Raw genomic sequence first — 21,301 nt, 5'->3', positions numbered from 1 at the left:
CTTATATTTTCTTACAAATGAAATTGTATATGAAAAAAAAAAAAAAAAAAAAAAAAAAAAAAAAAAATCAAAGAAAATTGAGTAACTAGCCCTAGTTGTTTATGGATATACTCTTAAATTATTATTTTTTCTATTAATATTATAAAAAAAACATAATATCTATGTATATACTTATACAATATATATTACATACAGATACAAAATTATTGTCATTTATTTTAAATTAGTATTGATTTGAGAACAATATTTAAATATTAGATTTGTTAGACTTTATCAAATATTATAATAAGATAAATTAATGGGTGGACAAAAATAAAAAATGACATGATTAGTCAGTTTCAACTTAATGTATTTTTTTTTTTTTATCATTTTCGTCATCCTTTATTTTTAACTCAAGTACTATTTTTATAATTTTCATTTGTTTTACTCTAAAGTATTTATTTTTTATTTTAGAAAAAATAATAATATATTAATACAAAACTATCATACCTAAATTATAAATATATAATTACATATATAATTATCTTAGTAAAATTAAATTATAAAAATGTAATAACTTATTACATATTTATATTGATTAATAAAATATTATCATTTTTTAATTTATTATAAATTTAAAAAAACTATTTTTCGGATGGGACGAAGAGAGTAACATTTAATATTTAAGTAAGTTAAATAAAAAGTAAGGAGAATATACAATTTTATTTTATTTTATTTATTTATTTTTGCTTAGCCTTTGTGGTTTTGATGTTTACATTGATTGTGTAAATATAACATTACCTAGTTTATTATTATTATTATTATTATTATTATTATTATTATTTTCTTATCGGAACATTACCTAGTTATTTTATTGCACGATATTTAACACATGAGTATACGGGTGATTCATATTTATTATGTAAATATATATATACATATATAAAAATTTTAAATTTGAATAGTTGTATGATGTGATATAAATAGGTGTTGATGTGATGTTTTAAATATAAAATTAATTTTTAGTATAATATAAAAAATAAAAATTAAGTATTTAATTTGATCTATTTGAAAAAATAAAATAAAATAAATAATATATTTAAAATTCAATCCCCAAACAAACACCCCCTAATCCTCTAGGATTGCTTTCACTTTGTATATTTTTTAAACACATTTTCTACAACATAAACATATTGGTGCTATTGAAACAATATTTTTATTTTGGCTACACCAAAAAATAAAAAAAATAAAAAAATGAAATCAGATATTTTAATGAGAAAATACTATTTTGCGAATAAAAATTACAAATAAACATAGAAAAAAACAGCTTTGGTCACGATAATGATTAACATATAATATATTAACAACATCATATAATATTACCATAAATAACATATTATATATTATAATATAATACAAATAAATCATATAAATTAACAATTTCGTTGAGTACTATATAACTGTTTTATATGTGATAATTTAACTATTTTTTTGGAATTTATACAGTAACTATTTTCGGAAAAAAAAAAAAAAACAGAAAAATCTTCTTAATTGGGAATTTTCTCAATCTAATAAGTGTTTGTTTGGAAAATTTGAGAAGACTATCACTATTAACACAAAAAATTTTCTTTACAAATATTAAATTAAGCATTTATTTTTTATTTTTTTATATTATATTAAAAATTAATTTTATATTCAAAATATAACATCAATACTTATTTATATCATATTATACAATTATTTAAATTTAAATTTTTTATTATTCAAATCTCAACTCTAAATTCAAACATTCCAACAAACACACTAGTAAGTGGATCAATGTACATACTATATGGTCCGCGATGCACCGGATTACTACCCAATAGTGCGTAATTTATTATTTATTTATATTTATATTTATATTTATTTGGAGACCAATTACTGTATTGTTCAAACGGCTAGAAGCCCCACCAACGAATTCAAATTATCACTGTCGACGTACGGTGCATTTCCGGTGACTTCCGACGCAACTCTTTGACAGAATCTCTCGGACTTTCAACTTGACGCCGGAAATCTGCTTCTGATCCACGATTGTGATGGAAATTACTCAAGAAACCGAAGATTACATTCGAGGAACGATTGATCACACAGTCGGACTCCAGGTGCCGACCGGTACTCTACTTCAGAAGCTCCGTGCCGTCGGAGAGTCACGCGACGTTCTGCAGCATCAGAATCTCTGTCTTCAATCGAAGCTCAAAGAAAAGGACAAGACTATTGAGCGATCTAGGGTTTGTGCTGTGTTACCGTCTCTTTTTTTTGGTTGTTCTCGTTGAGTTTTTCCCCTTTTTAATGCATCTGAGTTTGGAATTGTTTGACCAGGCTGAAGCGAGTATGAGTGCCGCCGCTTTGAAGAAATTCGTGGAGGAAAATCAGAAACTTGCTGTGGAGTGTTCAAATTTGTTGGAGGCGTGCAAAAATTGGGAGAGGGAGTGCGCGCTCTATGACAAGGATCGCGAGGCGATATTGGATTTTGCTAACGAGGCAGATGAAAGGGCTAGAGAGGCTGAGGCTAGGAACTTGAACTTGGAGGAGCAGAAGAAGAAGCTGGAGGAAGACCTCCAATACTATAAGATTCGATCAGATGGACTCATGGTGAATGACCTGAATCCCTTTTCTTGCTGTTGCTTTTTGATTTCTTGGATTCTTGAACAAGATAATGATATGTGTTCCTATGAATTATGATTGACATTATAGATTTCAGCCTCATTAAACAAGTTCATTGGATGGTTTAGTGAATTAAGTCCACATTCAGTTTGTGTTTCTCCTTCACTAACTACATCTTGCAATATATGTGTTGGTTGGTATATCCATATGTTCAATATTAGGCTGCACAGTATTTAGGATATTATTTCACTGTCTTAGAGTGAACTTAACTTGATCAGAGCATCCTGTTGAATGTTGTCTTTCCCTTTTCTGCTATGCAAACTTTGTTAGGAGTTGGTTTATGTTTGGCATCTTTGGATTGCTAGTTACTTTACAACCAAATGGTGTGTTGGGAAGCCATACTAAGTTGAATGACATGACATTTATATTTGGAATCTTTTTTTTTTTTTTTTTTATACCATTATGTACCTTTTTGGAGGTCAAAACGGCAGGATTTCATAGGCCATACATGTTTTTGAGTTTACTTATGTTTTGAGATGTCGGACATTTTCATTTTTTATGCTTGGCGAAAAATAATAGTTAGATTTAATGCTTTTGTCTAGAGTTTAGGTGTTGAAACCAAACTTCTTGAGCTGGAGACTAAACTTTTATTCTAGTTTACATAGTGCACAAAGAGTTGAAAACATGGTGAATAAAGTGTTGCATTTTAGATACCTGAATTTAGAATATTTGAGGTGGCCAAGAATGTGTTTTGCACCGCTCATATTATCAAGGTTGCCGATGAGTACAGAGCACATGATTTCTAGTTTTAATATCAGTACTATTTTCTGGATGTAGACTACAAAATTTCCTCTTCGAAGACTCAGATTATTCTAATGTGATGGCTGCAGGTTGATGTGGTGTCTGGAGAAGATCCTGATGAGGAAAACAATTTGCTTAATTCATTGTTGGCTACGGTATGTGGCAACGATGAAATTACATCAACTGCACATCGATTCTTAGAGTCACACAGTGGAGTTGAAGCTTGTCAAGAGCTACTAAGAAAATGGCCAATGTAAGAATGATACTGCTCGACAAAAAGCTCCATATTTGTTACTACATTAGTTGAATTTACCTCTGACATTATCGTTTCATCCCAGCTTGAGCCCTCTAACCCAGAAGATCATCGCGCTAACAGCAAACGCAAAAAGTTTTCAGAAAGACAGGGATCTTCTAACAATGAATCTACGTAGATCTGAAGAGGAGGTACGATGATTAGTATCCGAACACCAAGTAGACCATGTTCTTATTTATTCTCAAATCTTTCGGTGAGTACTAACAAACTATTCATTCAGGTGAATGCATTGGTTCTGCAGAACAACGTTCTGAATGAGGAGAATAAAAGACTTATACGAAAGTACTATAGAGACAAGCATGTTGGTGCATCTGGTGGAGGCAGCTCTTCCGGAAAGGTCTGCAGTGTCGACTGGCATATCCTTTTTTTTTTCTTATAATCTTTTTATCGACTCCTGCAAATTCTTCTTACAGGGGAAGCGAAAATCGAGCCACGATTTGAGGAGCCCATCGGAGAAGAAAATGAACACGAGCAATGCTGACTCACAAAGACAGCCTCTTTCGCCGTTAAAGTGCAACTCTCCGGAGTTAAGAGTGTGTAAGAAGTAGGAAGATCGACGCAGGTGTGCATGCTCGTTGGTAACTTGTGTGGTATAACTTCTTCTGTTTAGTTAAATTCGATTTTACTTTTTTTTTGTTTGGTTGAAATCTTGATGATCATTTGATGTGATTTCATATCCATATCTCTCTTAACATAGGTAGAAGTTTCAATCTGTTGAAACATGTTTTTTGATTCTAGAGATTGTCTTTGAATTTTAATTGCAGGAGAAGTTTGATGCTATTTGATGTGTTGTGCTGTGTTTCCCTCCATTGATTTTCTTCAAAAATTTAAGGGTGTGTGTTCATTTCTTATTTGTATATAGTTATTTTTTTAGATTGAATATAGAAAAATTGTAATATGAAAATAATATTTTGAATTGAAATATTTTAATCTTCCCGGATGTAAACCTTATTTGTTGATATTATTATATTGAATACTAAAATTATTAATATATACACCACATACTTCTTATAACTTCTCATTTCTATTATAATTTCATGTGATAGTATTTTGAATAATTAGTTATATAATGAGTGTATGTGTAATAATAATAATAATAATCTTTTGCTGTGTATAATATATGTTCTAAAAGAATATTAATTATAAATTTAATTTAAAAGTAATTTAAATAAATAATAATACATGTATCGCAAACAGAAGGATTTAATTTTTTAAATCAACACATATAACCCCAATGCTATTTGTCTAATTATATATATATATATTATTAAATTCATAATTTTTAAAAGAATAGTACTCTTTCTCTGTTTCAAATAACATTTTCTTTTTGTATGTCCCAAACATCCTACAACATTAATATCATTAATATCTACTGTGATATAAATAGGTGGTGCTGTATGTTTTGAATATAAAATTGATTTTTAATATAATATAAAAAAAATAAGTGTTTAATTTGACATTATTGTTGGAGAAAAAAATATAGAAAAAAATATGATCAATAATATATTACATTATAGTATAATGTAGATATGGATTTATACAAATTAAAATAACAAAATTAATAAATTAATAAAAAGAATTCTAATCAAATATTAACTCAAATAATAATAATTTTTTTCACAAAATATGATATTTAATATATATAATTTTCTTGCTAGTCTCAAAATTAAAATTTTTCCAAAATTTTCGTCTAAATAAAACTTGAATATAAAAAATAAATTAAAACAAAAATAAACAAACCGTTAAAAAAAACGTATATATGGATATATTCATAGTCCGTACTGCCTTATCCTTGGTGAGCTTTTCCAAACAGCAGCAATGGCGGCATTCCGTCTCGTGTATTTACCTCCGGCGGCCTCTCGTATCGCCCGCGCCCATCATTTACTTCTCCCTTCTTCCCCGCTGTCCAATCCTTCTATTCTTTCCTTCTCCAGCGGCAAGCGTCAGAGGTCCAATTTACAGTTAGTGCTCGCTACGGCACAACCGCAAGCTCAGGCATCGATTGAATCCCCCTCGGAGGAAGACGAATCTTCTAATGCCAGGGTGCTCGTCCAGAATGTTCCGTGGACGTCCACTGTGGACGACCTTCGCCCCTTGTTCGAGAAATACGGCACAGTTGTTGAGATTGAGGTATATTTCTCCTCCTACTTGTTTCTATCGATTTCATTTACGTATTTCTCATTTTGTGCTGTTTTTCGATTGCTTCCATGTTTCTGTTCCTTCGTTCGATTAAGTTTTCGATGTACAACAAAACGAGAAATAGAGGTCTCGCCTTTGTGTCAATGAGCTCGCACGAAGAAGCTCTGGCCGTTCTCAACAATCTGGAATCCACAGTAAGGTTTATCATCCAATTGTGCGTTTGAATAAAGCTTCGTTGTTTCAAATTTAGTGATTACTTTGCATCATCATCGCCCATGGTTTTCGAATTTCCACAATAGGAATTTCAGGGTAGGGTTTTGAAGCTCAATTGGGCAAAACCTAAGAAGGAAAAGCCACAGCCGCCACAGGCCAAGCCATTGCCAGTTCACAATTTGTTCGTGGCAAATTTGCCGTTTCAGGCTAGGGCAAAAGACCTCAAGGAATTCTTCAACACCAACAATGGCAATGTCGTTTCTGCCGAGATCATATACAACCAGAACAGGCAATCCGCCGGATATGGCTTCGTTTCCTTTAACACTAAGGCCGAAGCAGATGCAGCACTTGCTGCTTTCCCAGGAAAGGTAGTGCATAGGTGATTTAAATGGCTTGGCTTCATTATATGGTGTAGTCGTAGATGGAATCGAGCTAACATTACATATGCGAAAACATCTAAGCAGGAGTTCATGGGAAGATCACTTCGTGTAGCACGGAGTAGAAGGTTTTTGAGAGAGGAGACGAAATCTACAATTCAATCAGAGAGTGATAAACCAACTTGAATTCTTGTAAGCTGCTAAAGAGGGAATTCTGTTCGGCTCCGAGTAGATCACTATAGCTTGGTGAGTTGACATATATCTGCATTTTGTGAAGATGTGTTGATTCTTTCCCTATTTAAATGCAAATCTTCGATATAGTTAAATAGAAGCTGTTTACTAGTGCTAATATTTTTTGCCATGTTCTCTCTGTTTACCTTCTTTTGTGGGCACTTATAGAGCTATTAAATCCTCTTTAAGTTATGGTTCTATACTGTGAGCTCTCACCATCAGCATAATAGCCCAGTTTTACCTTCTTTGCTGTGTTTTTCTGTCTTAGAATTCTAATCTGAGGGATTAGTTTAGGCAAATATTCAATCTTTAATAGAAAAAATGAAATTGTAGAGAAATAATAATAGAGAATAAAATTGCAAAGAAAGAGAATCAATTCTTTTATTTGGTAAAATAGAGGATTCGGCTGAAAATTTTAATATAGAAATGTAGGAGTATGGATGAATTGATCTTGCAGTGATATATTGTGTTCTAGTGGAGCGAAAAAGAGAAAATGAATCAATTAGTAGGAGACGATGATTGGGTGAGTTTTATTAGAGTGGAAATCCGCAGAGAAATATGATTTGTTTAGTTGGTGATTTTTATTGTTTATATTTTGGTTTCGATTTGAATAGTTTGGATATGATGTGTGTTAGATATTTTGGGAAAAAATAATGAGATTGTGTTATTGATCATCAAAATAAGAAGCCTATATATAGGCAATATAAAACAGACTCGATAGACTCAAATCTAAGTAATCTAATCTAATGGATATGACCAAATCTAAATCTAAATCTAACAAATCTAAAACTAAATATCTAAAATATCTCAACAACATTATAACTCATCAATTCTTTGACACTCCCCCTCAAGCTGAGGAATAGATGTCTTCCGTTCCCAGCTTGGATACAAGATCATGGAAACTCGAACTGTTCAGCCCCTTTGTTAGAACATCGGCTAATTGTCTCTCTGATGGAACATAGGACATACATACTAACCCTTCCTCCAGTTTTTCTTTGATGAAATGTCTATCAATTTCAATATGCTTTGTCCTATCATGTTGTATAGGATTATGAGCTATATTAATAGCTGACTTATTGTCACAGTAAAGCTTCATAGGACCCTCCCATTTGACTCTCAAATCATCTAAAATGATCCTCAGCCAAAGTAATTCTGCTGATGACCTTGCCACTACATTCTGCTTCTTGCTCCTCCATGTCACTAGGTTACCTCCAAGGAAAGTACAATACCCTGCAGTTGATCTTCTATCCACTAGGGAGCCAGCATAGTCAGCATCGGTGTAGGCTTCCAAAGTAAGAGTGTCATTCCTTTTGAACAAGATTCCTTTCCCTGGATTGCCTTTTAAGTAGTGCAGTACCCTGCATGAATTGGCTGATCAGACTTACAGAATATGCTATGTTTGGTCGAGTGTGAGCAAGGTATATAAGTCTGCCAACCAACCTCTGGTACATTCTTTTATCCACAGCTGGTTCTTCTTTAGCTTCTCCCAATTTATAGTTTGGATCTATTGGAGTAGAAATCGGCTTACACCCAATCTTCCCTGTTTCTGCCAATAAATCAAGCACGTACTTCTGTTGAGATATGAAGATCCCTTGTCTGGAATATGCCACCTCAATACCGAGGAAATACTTCAATTTCCTTAGTTCTTTTATTTCAAATTCTTTCATTAGTTTCAGCTTTAATTCGTGCTTCTCTTTCTCATCATTTCCAGTTATTATGATGTCGTCCACATAGACTAAAAGAGCAGTCACTCCCCCTACAGCTGAATGCTTAATGAAAAGCGTGTGGTCACCTTGGCTTTGTTTGTACCCAAATTCCTTCATGACTTTTGCAAATCTACCCAACCATGCTCTAGGAGATTGTTTTAACCCATAAAGGGCTTTTTTTAGTTGCACACCTTGTTACCAGTGTCCCCTTCAAATCCTGGTGGAATGTTCACGTAGATTTCCTCGTTTAAGTCACCATGGAGGAATGCGTTCTTAACATCATATTGTAGCAGTTGCCAATTAAAGTGAGCAGCCAATGATAACAAAATTCTTACTGTGTTCATTTTTGCAACTGGAGCAAATGTTTCTTGATAATCCACCCCATAAGTTTGAGTGTATCCTTTGGCTACTAACCTTTGCTTTATATCTTTCAAGGGATCCATCAGCCTTGTACTTCAATGTAAATATCCATTTGCAATCAACAATGTTTTCTCCCTTTGGTTTATCAACGATCTCCCATGTTTTATTCTTCTCTAATGCATTCATCTCTTCTCTCATAGCATCCCTCCATTCCCTTTTTGACAATGCCTCAGACACATTGTGAGGAATGGCAATGGTGTTCAAACTCATAATGAATCCCTTTTGGGCTGGCGATAGACGCTTAAAAGAGACATAGTGAGATAGAGGATAGAGTGGTCGTTTAGTGCATTCTCTCGTTTCTTTTCTAACAGCAATGGGAAGATCTAGAACAGTAGTTGAATCAATGGACTGTTCAACAGATTGTGTGTGTAAAGGTGGATATGATCTTACCATGATTTTTTTCTCAGAATTTGGATTGGATTCTTGGACTTGTGTCAGTTCAGGAACGGTCTTTCTCCTTGAATACACCTGAGGAAACTTTGGAAAATTGTGAGTGATGCTGGTTGGAGAAGGAGATGATATGGGTTCAGCGACAGGATTGGGTGACTCAGATGTGACTGGTTCATAGGACTCAGGTTCAACCGGAACATAAGGAGGGTTTTGTTCTGAGTGATTGCGGGGTGGCACATGCGGAAGGTCAAGGGTTTTAAGTGGTTCGAAAGACTCACAAGACTCAAAGGTACTATCTTCCATCATTGAAATCTCCCCCTGAAGAGAGGACTTGAAAAAAGATCTATTTTCTGTGAAAGTGACATCCGCAGAGATGTAAAATTTTTTGGTCAAGGGGTTGTAACATTTGTATCCCTTTTGAGTGGATGAGTAACCGAGGAAAACACATTTGATGGCTCTAGGGTCTAGCTTCCCTCTATGTTGTTTGTGGACATGAACAAAGGCGGTACACCCAAATACCCTAGGAGTGAGGCCATTTGAGGTTCTGAAGTGAGGGTAAAAGCTATGAAGGGCCTCTACGGGGCTTTTGTTTTCTAACACATGCGAGGGAAGTCTATTTATCATATATGTGGCAGTAAGAACGGCTTCTCCCCGATAGGACTTAGGAACATTCCCTTGAAACAGTAAGGCTCGGGTGGTGTTGAGTAAATGCCTATTCTTTCTTTCAGCTACCCCATTTTGTTGGGGTGTCTCCACACATGATGAATCATGGATAATCCCCTGTGATTGAAAGTAAGGTGACAGAATCTGATTGAAATAATCTCTAGCATTGTCTGTCCTAAAGCTTTTTATTTTGACCCCAAATTGATTTTGAACCATTGAATGAAAATTGGGTATAACAGTGCTAACATCAGATTTTTGTTTAACAAGAAAGAGCCATGTAACCCGAGTGCAATCATCAATTAAGGACATAAACCAACGAGCCCCAGAAACATTAGGTATAGTGGAAGGACCCCATATGTCACTATGAATCAACTGAAAAGGATGAGAACTTCTCTTATTGCTAATAGGAAAAGGTGCACGGATATGTTTTGCCAATTCACAGATGTCACAATGAAATTCAGAAATATCTAATCCTTGGAACAAATGAGGAAACATTATTTTTAAAATCCTAAACGAAGGATGACCAAGACGTAGGTGATATAGCCAAATGGCATCTTTATTCGGGGAACTAAGGAAAGAAGAAGGCAAGTTACTCTTAGGTTTTTTAGATGGTTTAAGGTGGTAAAGACCGTTCCTTTCCTTAGCAAGTCCAATCCTCCTCCCCGAGTCCTGGTCTTGAAAAACACAATAAGAAGAGCAAAAAACAGCATAGCATTTAAGATCATGAGTCAACTTTTGAATGGAAACAAGGCTTGTTGACAGTTTGGGCACATGGAGGACATTTTTAAGGATAAGGCTAGGTGTGATATGTATATCTCCAATTCCTGCAACAGTGGCTAAGGAACCATTGGCCACAATAATTTTTCTATTACTTGGACATGGGGTATAGGTGTGGAAGAGTTGAGATGTGGGGGTCATATGGTTTGTAGCACCGGAGTCCATGATCCAAGAGTTGGTACATAATTTGTCTAAGACATTCGTGCACACAGATTTACCTGAAAGAGCCATTGAACATGTTCCAGAAGGCTTCTCAAGAGCCCCCAACAAACTTCTCAATCTCTCAATTTCTTCACTATTGAACCCCTCTATTGCTGGATTTTCCTCAATATTGGGCTGCTCTACCATATGTGCTTGAGGCCTTTGCTACTGCCCCCCACGGTAACCCCACTCTCGGCTTGGAGGTTTACCATTCAGCTTCCAACACTTATCCCTTGTATGCCTAGGTTTCTTGCAATAAGTACACCAAAGATTGTCTTTATTTTCTTTCCCATGGTTATCTCTACCAAAGTGTTTAGGCATATCATTCTTTCCCTTAAAGATGGTTTCAGACATGACTTAGTGAAGAAAAATTCACAGCAATTAAGGCCAGAACAAAACACAGCGATAAAGGCTGCTTGAAGAAGACTACAAAACCCTAGAAAAATTCCTAGAGCTCTGATACCATGTTAGATATTTTGGGAAAAAATAATGAGATTGTGTTATTGATCATCAAAATAAGAAGCCTATATATAGGCAATATAAAACAAACTCGATAGACTCAAATCTAAGTAATCTAATCTAATGGATATGACCAAATCTAAATCTAAATCTAACAAATCTAAAACTAAATATCTAAAATATCTCAACAACATTATAACTCATCTATTCTTTGACAATGTGTGAGATAAAAAATAGGGTGTGTTTGTTTTATGTTTTTAGTTTGAGGTGATTTTTTTTATATTAGTTATGGAAAATATATCTGTAATATAAAAATAATATTATGTTGAACTATTGATTTTATTGAATGGGTATAGTATATATTGTATTTTTTATAACATTAATTAGGAAACATGTCGAAAATATTTTGATGGATGAATTAACTCATAATAGGCATATTTTTTACAGGGAATTATTAAAGTTGAATAGTAAAAAAAAAAGAACAAAGAAAATCCAAATGAACACCACCTGTATTTCTTACATTTATCTATGCAGAAGAGGGATGAATATAGAAAATGAAAAATAATTTATTTCTATTTCTCTAAACACACCCAAGTTAAAAGTTCGACATATATATCTAAAACTAGTTTTCTTTTTTCTTATTGGGTGAATACAACTGGGCTCTATAGACGGACCAGTTGCACCATTGCATGCTTAAATGTTCAAATGTATTGATGGGCCATCAGGCCAGTCAGAATTGGCGATTGTATTGGAATGTTGGGCAGTTCTTGAGCCTATTTCGATGATCTTGTTAACCGGGGAGTTTTTTGGCCTGAAAGGACCCATTTTTTGCTGTCCCCACATATGACTAAGCACAATAGGTGATCTGTTTCTGGTGATGATGTTGTTGAAAATGAACACAAACTAGTGTGATATAGGAAGCCATAAAATGAAGATAGCATAATATCTATCAGATCTTGATTCTTAGCACATGGTTAGATGCAATGTCACTATCTTGCAACTAAATTTGGTCTGTGTGTTTTTGTTTGTTTTCAATGTTATGATCATGCATGGATTGAAATAGCACCCCATTCTTAGTTTGCAAGTTATTTGATTGATTTTATTTGATAAATGCATGAGATAATTGCTTTTGTTTTCTTGAATCTTATTTTTCAGTATGTAATAATTGATAGGTGTGTGAGAATGGTTCAATTCAAAGAGAACTCCTTTCCACCTAACCCACAAAAGTCTTTTACACACAATGGATGGATATATGTTTTTTGCCCCTAAATAACACCACCTCTACCCTACCCCCTTCTGTTAATGTTCTTAAGGTGAACATATATATATGTGTGTATATATATTTGTGTGTGTGAATTAAATTCTTGGAAGTTTTAGCAATCTCATCACTCTGTCTTACAGCAGCCAAAAGAAAATTATGAGTGCACTTGACTTATATTAATGAATGTTAGGTTTAATGTTCTGAATAAAAATTAAGACGATAAAGACATGAGCTTTCTGAGTTTTGGAAAATAAAATATTATCTCCGCTCCATAAGAAGGGTACTATTTTTCTTTTGCGTCATTGTATTTAATTTTAAAAATATTTTTATATTTGTATAATTTGTTCTACAAATGTTATTGTATTTGTATTATAAGAGACAATAGAGTTATTTTTGTCATTTTCTCTTGATTTGTACTACGTATTGATATAATAATTAATATTCAAATATCAACATGCAAAAAGTTCATAATACCCTTCTTATAAGATGAATGGAGTAGTAAAATTAGCATTTGATATGATATTTTGTGAGATAAAAGAATTATTTGATATGATATTTTCGAAAAAAGTTACCATTAATTAATAGCTCTAAAATCGTAAAAAAATGTCTATATCAACTAAGTTTTACCTATAATGAAAATAGAAATAAAAACACAAGAAACTATAGCAAGATAGAAGTACAAAATTAAGGGTACTTATTAGGATATTTTATGTTTGTTTGGATTTGGATTTGGATTTAAAAAATTTGATTTAAATTTTATATTTAAATAATGATATCATATTTTGTGAACAAAACATATATATATATATATATATTGAGAAGTAAAAAATTTGAAAAGAAGAGTTAAGAAACACACCCTGAGAATGTTCAACCACCAAAGAAAACAAAAACAGGTGTCACTTTCAATTTCAATTTGCTTTCTGTAATAAATTACACCCTAAGCAATAGATAATTCCCTCTTCACCACAACACTAGTTTCAACTTTATATTTATTTTGTTACTGTTTTCTTTAATTTAATTTACTTTCACCTGATTACATTATGCATTACCTTTTCTACTCTATGCATATATATATATATATAAGATTGCATGCATTTTGAAGAAGATCCAGGTTGAGCTGAGATCCCTAGTCCTAAGTGAAACCAAATTATAGAAACTAAGCAGAAAGAAAAGAGTTCAGATATATATACATCTATATATATATACATACATACAAAAAGTTAAGAAAGAAGCATGGGGAAGATGTTGATGGTGAGGTTAGGATTTTTCTTTGCAGTTGTAGTGCTGATGGTTGCTGTACCTTCGCCGGCTGCTGCCACTATCTACACTGTTGGCGACACCTCCGGCTGGGCCATTGGTGCCGACTACTCCACCTGGGCTTCCGCCAAGACCTTCCTAGTCGGCGACACCCTCGGTAATTTGCTAATCTTTATCCTTGTCTCTTCTCTTTATGATTTGAAGCTTTTATGAGATGAGTACTTTTTTTAAAAAAAAAAAGTTACATTTTTTGGATAATTATAATCTGCAGCTTTTGATTTTGGTTGCATTTTGGTTGCTGTTAATTTAAATCTTTAAAGGGAAATGTGAATTCTTATTTGTTTGAAAGAGACCCTCAGAAATTCTAATAAAATCCAACTTTGAATTTAAGGTTTTGGAAGTTTGGAATTTTTGGACTTGGTATAAAATTGAGTATTTTAATTTATAGTGTAATATTTTGTATGGAGGAAAAAGTAAAAATTAATTAATGTAATCATTTTTATTGATACAAAAGTTTCAACATGTAAAATTTTGTTTATGCAAACATTTTAATGGAGTTTTTAACATTATTTATAAACGATAATAATAAAAATTCCATCAAATATCTATTACCTTTCACAGGGCATGACATTAGGATTTGTTTGGTTAGATTTAAAATTTGTTAGATTTGTTTTGAGTTTTTTATTTGTTTTTTTATTGAAATAATTAATATTAAACTTTATTTGTCCGGCAAGAAAGTTGTCATTGGTTTTTTTTATTATATCACTACGTGATACAAATCAACAAGAAAAAAGACAAAAATATATTTATTAGTTTCTTATAATACAAGTAAATTATTCAAATATAAAAATATTTTATTGTCAAGACTAAAAAATCAAATGAAAATCTTGCACCGGAAGTACTTTATATACTTTTGAATTTAAAATGCAAAATAAACACACTAATTTTTATTTTCTAATAGACATTAAAAATTTTGAATTAAAATAATTGTATATTACTATATAAATAAAAAATTAAATATTGATTTAATATTTTAAAAAGTAAATTAATCAATAATTAAAAATCTAATAAATTCGCAAAAGTACACACCATTCCATCATAAAAATTCTCTCTAATAAATAATGGCGTTAAAAAGAAGTGAGTAAATAAGCCCTTATGCAGTATTTAATTATCCCGGCGGCCACACGGTGGACGAAGTCAGCGCCGGCGACTACAAATCGTGCACCACCGGCAACTCCATCTCCTCCGACAGCAGCGGCGCCACCTCCATTGCTCTCAAGACCGCCGGTCCTCACTACTTCATCTGCGGTGTCCCCGGCCACTGCACCGGCGGTATGAAGCTCGCCGTCACCGTCTCCGCCGCGGCCAGCCCCGGCGCCGGTCCTTCACCGGCGTCCGGAGCCCCGCTCCCGCCCTCTGCAGGAACCAGTACCACCTCCCCCATGGTCCCGACCATGACGAACCCTAGCGCCGCCGGAGCCGTCAATCACGAGCCGTTTTATTCGTCGGCGGCGGCTATGGTGCCACGTGGCGTGGCCGCCGCTCTGGTGGCGGCGGCGGTGACGTGGGGTCTGTGATGAGGTGTACACGTGTACGGGCAGGATAGAGGCAGTGCTTTTTTTTATTTTTTTTCCTATCTTGTTTACTTTGGCTATGTTTTATCACATGCTTTTCTATTAGCTTTAATTTACCCGTACTCTTGTTATTATTTTTGTTATTATTATAGGAAACACTTAATAAATTAAATAAATAAAATGCGATATAAAAAAAAAAAAAAAATCAATGGTACAAAGATCATATATCAAGCTTATGTTTTTTTTTTAATACATTTTAATTATATTTTAAATGTTATAATTTATAATTTATAATTAAATTAATTAATTATTTTAATTTTAATATATAATTATTATATCATATTATATAATTACTATTTTTTTTAACTATTTACTAATTATATCATTTTCTAAAATTTAAAATCTACAGTGTATCAAACAAGATAAGTGGGTCAAAGTGTTGAAATATTATTTGTTTTTTTAATTTTAAACATTTTAATGTTTATACTATTTAAACTCTTGCATTTAAAAAAAAAAAAACAGTATGTTTTTTGCTCTCACAAAATATTCCATCATACATTATTTTAATATCAAACTAAAACAAAAAAATTTCAAACTACATCAAAAGAAACATACCCATAGATTTTACATGACATTGCCTCCATGGTTCACTTCTTGTCCAGGAACTATATGTTGTTTTCATTGTTCTTTTTATGGATTAAAGTGGGTCATACGATATTGGTTTTTCAAATTATCATATGCTATTCTCAAATATGGTTTTTACCGGTCTCACTATTCTTTATTTGTTTCATAATAATGAGATTCGTCTTCATGTACTAGTTTATGTTAATGACTTGATCATATGGGAAAATGATAGTCCTTCCATTGCTTCATTCAAAGCATATCTTCATCAATATTTTTAAATAAAAGATCTAGAAAGCTTATTTTATAGTCAATGGAAATACTCGTAGGATATTATTCTGAAGCTGGTCTTTTAGATGCTAAATTCATTAAATTTTCTATGGAACAAAATCACCAATTGGTATTGGCCAAATTAAAAGACCGCCATTTTTTGACCCATTGCCTTATTGTCGCTTGAACAATGGTTTCATCTATCTCACCATTACTATATTTGAATTATCTTACTCTATTCATGCAGTCTCAACTTCAAATTTATTTGGATGCGGCTCTACATGTCATATGGTATATGAAAACTATCTTGGTCGGGGCTTGTTCTTGGATGATACTTTTGATCTCATATTGTCAACATGGTGTGACTATGATTGGGTTGGTTGTGTGTTCATCCGTCGTTCTTTGTCTGAATGGTTTGTTTCGTTTGAATGTTCTCCAATGACTTAGAGGACTAAAAAACAAGTTGTTGTGTCTCGATCTTATGCTGAAGCTGAATATCGGTCTATGATTTTTCTTATTTGTGAATTAAAATAAATTTAAAAACTTTTGTTATGTTTTAGTGTTTAGCACATTTCATCTATCTTTTTGTTTTGTGATAGTAAATATATTGAAGTTGGACATTCGAGATCATGTAGGGATTTGCAATAGCTATTCGATAAGGTAAATCATATTAGACGAGCCATATGTGACAAGTGAGATCTGAACTCCCACACCACCAGGTAATTTTTACGGGATTTCTCTAAATTTTGATATTGTAATTAGTTGATAAACTGTAATAATTGGATTATATTTTATTATAGTTGTAATTAGGGAATTTAGTTTTGTAAAATAGATTGTATTAATTTAAATAGAAGTGGTTGCAGACTGTCTGAACCAGTGGAAAAATTCAAATCAATTTTTTTTTTTTTTTTTTTGTGTGTCTTTTCTTTTCAAAAGCAAAGCAAAGGGAAGCAGTGATTGATGGGCTTCCTAGATTAATTGGAGCAAAACCAGCTAGCTAATTGGATAGATTTCTTATTGGTGAACTAAATTAAATTAGGGTTGAAATATGACATGAATTAAACCAATCGATGAGAATTGGTGTTCCATAATACCTCTTAAATTTATAATTGCCCCAAAAGCATTGAGAAAATAAAATAAAATAAAAATTCCTAATTAAAATGTAGAACAATAGTACTACGTAATGGGAATGATGGAAAGTAGATAGTACTATATTTTACATCTCAGATATGCTAGAATGTTTCCACAATTTTTTATTATATATATATATATATATATTTGAAAATTAAATTACTACTACATATGCAACACAATCAAATTAATATTATTATTTCATTATGTTCTTTAATTATCTTGCAATATGATAATATATAAATAAAAAATGGTTGAAAGTTTAGACAAGATTGCTGGTTGAGTTAAAATGAGTGGATTCAGAATAATCAATAAATAGAAATAATGAAATGGTAAGTGAATAAAATTGTTTATTACTTATAAGTTAATTATACTTAACACTAAAAAAAAATTGTGGTATAATTGTCCCGAACACAAATAATATTTTAAAGAGACTATGGGTTTGTTTACCCAAAGTTTTTCTTTCGACACGATTTCCAAAAATATTATTTTTTATACCTTAAATCAAAATACTAAATAAACAAACTTTATACTTTCTCCGTCCCAAAACTATAGCGACAACTGTATAATAAAAAAAAAAATAAGAGTATTTTATGATGATATGATTATTTATAAAAATAATACTGAGACAAACAAAAACAACGGAGGGATTAATTGTTTACTATTTTATTATAATAATAATAATAATAATTCATTAAGAAGTGAAGAGGTAGGCACATGGATGGTTTTGTAAATGAAGAATGGATGGATGGAAGGAAGGAACACAGAGAGGTGGGGAAAGAGGCATGTGAATTTGTAAATCTCATATCATCCCATCATCCATCCACAAAAGCACAATACTCAACAGCTGTCAATTGGTTTACATGCCCTACCTCTGTCCCCAATTCTCTTTACTTTTTCAATGTTCATTCAGCCCAAAGAAAAAAACATATAGATGAAAAACATGATGATACTCTCACCATATGAATTCTCTAAGTCAATCATTGTGTCCATGTGAACTTTCTTTCTGAATTGAAACAGAAAAAGGAGTACAGAATACTTACTCATGAAGATCTTCGAGTTTTTCCAGCGGATCCAATGAAATCTGGACCGGTCACAATACCACCACACACTGTTCAGAGACACAATAAAGTTGCACGTTGTTTCAATGCAGCGATTTAGTAGTGACCAGTGACAGTAAGTACTTTTTCCTAGAAGTAAAAGAGAGATTACTGCCTAATATGCATAATTATGCATACAGTTAAGTGTTCTTCCTAAAAGTAAAATGTAAAGCAGAAAAGTAAAAGAGAGATTACTGCATAATATGCATAATTTTACATAATACTGTGCGTAACGACAATACATCAGAGAGAAGGTCGAGTAGAGAAGTAGATCAAAGAATCCGTACGTCGTGTAAATCAAATCATACAAATCAAATCACTCTCAAAAATCAAAATAATTTAACAAACCGATACAAAAAAGTTTCCAAAAAAAAAAAGCGCTAAATCATCACGAGATCTACGCAAACAGAGCGGCGGAGAGCAGCACTACGGCGGCGACAGATCCGGAGACGATCACGTTGTTCGAAGCAGCAGCGCTCGGCGCAAGAGCAGAACCACCAGGTGTAGGCGCGGCTGCAATCGATGGCTGAGGAGAACCAACCGGTGGACTACCAGCAGGAGCGTTCGAAGTCGGAGGAGCAGGCGGAGAAGAAGAAGGAGCCTCGGAGGACGGCGGCGTCGCCGCCGGAGGCGTCGAGGCTGGCGGTGTAGCCAAAGGCGGAGCGGCCACCGGAACTCCTGTCGGAGCAGGCTTCGGAGTAGCCGACGGAGCCTGCGCGAACGCAGATCCAGCCACCAATGCCAACACGAGGAAGTAAATCACCGAAGATTTGGCCGCCATTGCTGAATCCTCGAGAAATCGTTTTTCCTCTCAATTTGGGGGAAACTGCTCTTAACCTGGAATTCAATTTAGCAACTGCTGCTGCTGTTTCTCAACACTACACAGAGCGGTATTTATATATAAAGCTGCCAGCCAGACAGAAAGGCATATTAAAACGCGCTTTAATTCAATTTTACTAAAGTCGTGTTTCCAAAATTCATGTGAAATAAAGAAAAGCGTTACAAAAGAAAGGAACCTCAGGTGATGATAATCATTGACTGACAACTCATCACCAGAGAATTAGGGTTTGGGGTGTCTGTTGGTTCTTAGTACAGAGTGATCTACACCGTCGATGCTGTCGAGTATTTCATCCAACGGGTGAGATTTCTCCAGGTGTGAGAGATTCCTCGGCTGACCGTTGGAGCATTAAGTGATTATTTTTTAAAAATAATTATATTATTTCAGGCTTTACCGTTGGCTTCAAGGCGGGCTCCACTGACATCGTTATATTTCAAGGTCGTGGCCCCTTGTCATGTCCGAGATGTCTCCAGTTCAATAAATAATAGTCATGATAATGATCACGCTAACATGTTACACTCAAAGGGTGTATTTGAAGAATTTGTACTATTTTATACAATTTCTTACTTTTTTAAAACATTAAATTAAATATATAAATTTGATTTTTTATATTTAATTTATCTTAGTTAATTTGTCTCATTTAATTTAAATACAAAATTTTAGGTATTTGTCATTTATATTTGTGTATGTATTCGCTCAATAAGTTATAATACAAATGGAACTCGGAGCCTTTTCATACTATTAATATGATTATGCTTTGTTATCAGATCAAAAGCCCCGCCTCTACATTATCCTCATTTGTAGCATCACCTATTGAGTGTATAGATACCTACACTCAATAGGTGATGATTCAAATAAGGTTGGAGTGGGAACGAGGCCATTGATATGATCCAATTTTGTGATCATATCACCAACATCAAAAGGCTCTTAACTCTATTTTTAGATGTATGAATTAATACATAGGTTCAGTTATCTTACCTCAATGTGTTGTATCCCTCTTATATCGATCAATTATCATCTGCCATATGCTTTTTTAAAATAAAAAAATAATAATAAAATAAAAAATTGTAATATACATGGCTGATAGTGATTAATTAGTATATGAAAGACACAATACATTGGGAGTAGGGTAACTGAACCAATACATACGTGTGCGTGTATACATCCAATGAATGTTGATGCATATGAGGCTAGGTGGGGGCGCGGGTAACGAGATGAAATGAGCAGCATTAGAAAGCTCACAACTATATTTGCATCATCATCCATTAAGGGCGTGTTTGTTTGGGGATTGGATTTTAAATATATTATTCATCTCATTTTTTTTTTCAAAAAATATCAAATCAAACACTTATTTTTCATTTTTTATATCATACTAAAAATCAATTTTACATTCAAAACATCACATCAATACTTATTTATATTACATATCATACTACTATTTTAATTCAAATATTTTACTATTTAAATTCCAACTTAAAATTCAAACCCCCAAATAGTGTATATATATACCCAATCTATGAGTTTTTCAGTTGCAAATTATATCCAACATCACTGGCGAATTGTCCGTTTCAAAAGTAAATAGTATTTCTTGTGCCTACTTACTAAATTGTATTAATAATATATATAAAAAAAGATATTTTATATCAAATTATTCATTTTTTTAAAGATAAAATATATATTATTTCCTATGTCATTCAATTCTATTATCATTTTTTTTTTGTTATTATCTAAATTTATTATCGTTTTTTAGTAAAAAAAAAATACTATTTTTTCTATTTTTCTTTTACTAAAAAAAGTAAAAAAGTTTATTTCTAATTTTTCTTAAAATTTGTGCTCAGTCAAATGGACACACAATTGGACGACGGAGAGAATATGTTTTTTAAGGATGTGTTTGTTTGGGGGTTTGGGTTTTGAGTTGAGATTTATATTGTAAAAAA

General features: G+C 32.9%; 4 protein-coding genes across 4 annotated transcripts; 3 read left to right on the top strand and 1 right to left on the bottom strand.

Annotated features, from left to right (window-relative positions):
- The first annotated feature begins 1,922 nt into the window (after positions 1 to 1,922).
- On the top strand, positions 1,923 to 4,663 carry LOC127242678 (uncharacterized). Its single transcript, XM_051262320.1, has 6 exons — positions 1,923 to 2,246; positions 2,338 to 2,610; positions 3,513 to 3,676; positions 3,762 to 3,867; positions 3,957 to 4,073; positions 4,150 to 4,663. Exons 1-6 carry the CDS (start codon positions 2,055 to 2,057, stop codon positions 4,282 to 4,284), a joined length of 987 nt encoding a protein of 328 aa, XP_051118277.1. The 5' UTR covers positions 1,923 to 2,054; the 3' UTR covers positions 4,285 to 4,663.
- An 852-nt stretch (positions 4,664 to 5,515) lies between these two features.
- Positions 5,516 to 11,815, top strand: LOC127242603 (RNA-binding protein CP31B, chloroplastic). Its single transcript, XM_051262187.1, has 4 exons — positions 5,516 to 5,866; positions 5,971 to 6,069; positions 6,175 to 6,456; positions 6,553 to 11,815. Exons 1-4 carry the CDS (start codon positions 5,555 to 5,557, stop codon positions 6,649 to 6,651), a joined length of 792 nt encoding a protein of 263 aa, XP_051118144.1. The 5' UTR covers positions 5,516 to 5,554; the 3' UTR covers positions 6,652 to 11,815.
- Positions 11,816 to 13,216: 1,401 nt separating this feature from the next.
- LOC127242604 (blue copper protein-like) lies at positions 13,217 to 15,589 on the top strand. The gene is made up of 2 exons (XM_051262188.1): positions 13,217 to 13,987; positions 14,992 to 15,589. Exons 1-2 carry the CDS (start codon positions 13,807 to 13,809, stop codon positions 15,405 to 15,407), a joined length of 597 nt encoding a protein of 198 aa, XP_051118145.1. The 5' UTR covers positions 13,217 to 13,806; the 3' UTR covers positions 15,408 to 15,589.
- Positions 15,590 to 18,700: 3,111 nt separating this feature from the next.
- LOC127242605 (classical arabinogalactan protein 5-like) lies at positions 18,701 to 19,411 on the bottom strand. Its single transcript, XM_051262190.1, has one exon. It carries the CDS (start codon positions 19,305 to 19,307, stop codon positions 18,924 to 18,926), a length of 384 nt encoding a protein of 127 aa, XP_051118147.1. The 5' UTR covers positions 19,308 to 19,411; the 3' UTR covers positions 18,701 to 18,923.
- Between the last annotated feature and the right edge of the window lie 1,890 nt (positions 19,412 to 21,301).

The sequence above is a fragment of the Andrographis paniculata genome, unplaced genomic scaffold (genome assembly GCF_009805555.1).
Source record: "Andrographis paniculata isolate CXL003 unplaced genomic scaffold, ASM980555v1 Contig87END, whole genome shotgun sequence".
Classification (NCBI taxonomy): Eukaryota; Viridiplantae; Streptophyta; class Magnoliopsida; order Lamiales; family Acanthaceae; genus Andrographis; species Andrographis paniculata.
Note: the sequence above shows the minus strand (reverse complement) of the source record. Positions and strands in the feature narration are given on the sequence as shown.

What these genes read in the sequence shown, in the direction of transcription:
- LOC127242603 (XM_051262187.1), top strand. Translation starts at nt 5,555, where the DNA reads ATGGCGGCATTCCGTCTCGTGTATTTACCTCCGGCGGCCTCTCGTATC. An exon ending in GCACAGTTGTTGAGATTGAG is followed by an intron (nt 5,867 to 5,970) that starts GTATATTTCTCC and finishes CGTTCGATTAAG; the next exon opens with TTTTCGATGTACAACAAAAC. An exon ending in TTGCTGCTTTCCCAGGAAAG is followed by an intron (nt 6,457 to 6,552) that starts GTAGTGCATAGG and finishes ACATCTAAGCAG; the next exon opens with GAGTTCATGGGAAGATCACT.
- LOC127242678 (XM_051262320.1), top strand. Translation starts at nt 2,055, where the DNA reads ATGGAAATTACTCAAGAAACCGAAGATTACATTCGAGGAACGATTGAT. An exon ending in CTACTAAGAAAATGGCCAAT is followed by an intron (nt 3,677 to 3,761) that starts GTAAGAATGATA and finishes GTTTCATCCCAG; the next exon opens with CTTGAGCCCTCTAACCCAGA. An exon ending in TACGTAGATCTGAAGAGGAG is followed by an intron (nt 3,868 to 3,956) that starts GTACGATGATTA and finishes CTATTCATTCAG; the next exon opens with GTGAATGCATTGGTTCTGCA.
- LOC127242605 (XM_051262190.1), bottom strand. Translation starts at nt 19,307, where the DNA reads ATGGCGGCCAAATCTTCGGTGATTTACTTCCTCGTGTTGGCATTGGTG.
- LOC127242604 (XM_051262188.1), top strand. Translation starts at nt 13,807, where the DNA reads ATGGGGAAGATGTTGATGGTGAGGTTAGGATTTTTCTTTGCAGTTGTA. An exon ending in CCTAGTCGGCGACACCCTCG is followed by an intron (nt 13,988 to 14,991) that starts GTAATTTGCTAA and finishes GCCCTTATGCAG; the next exon opens with TATTTAATTATCCCGGCGGC.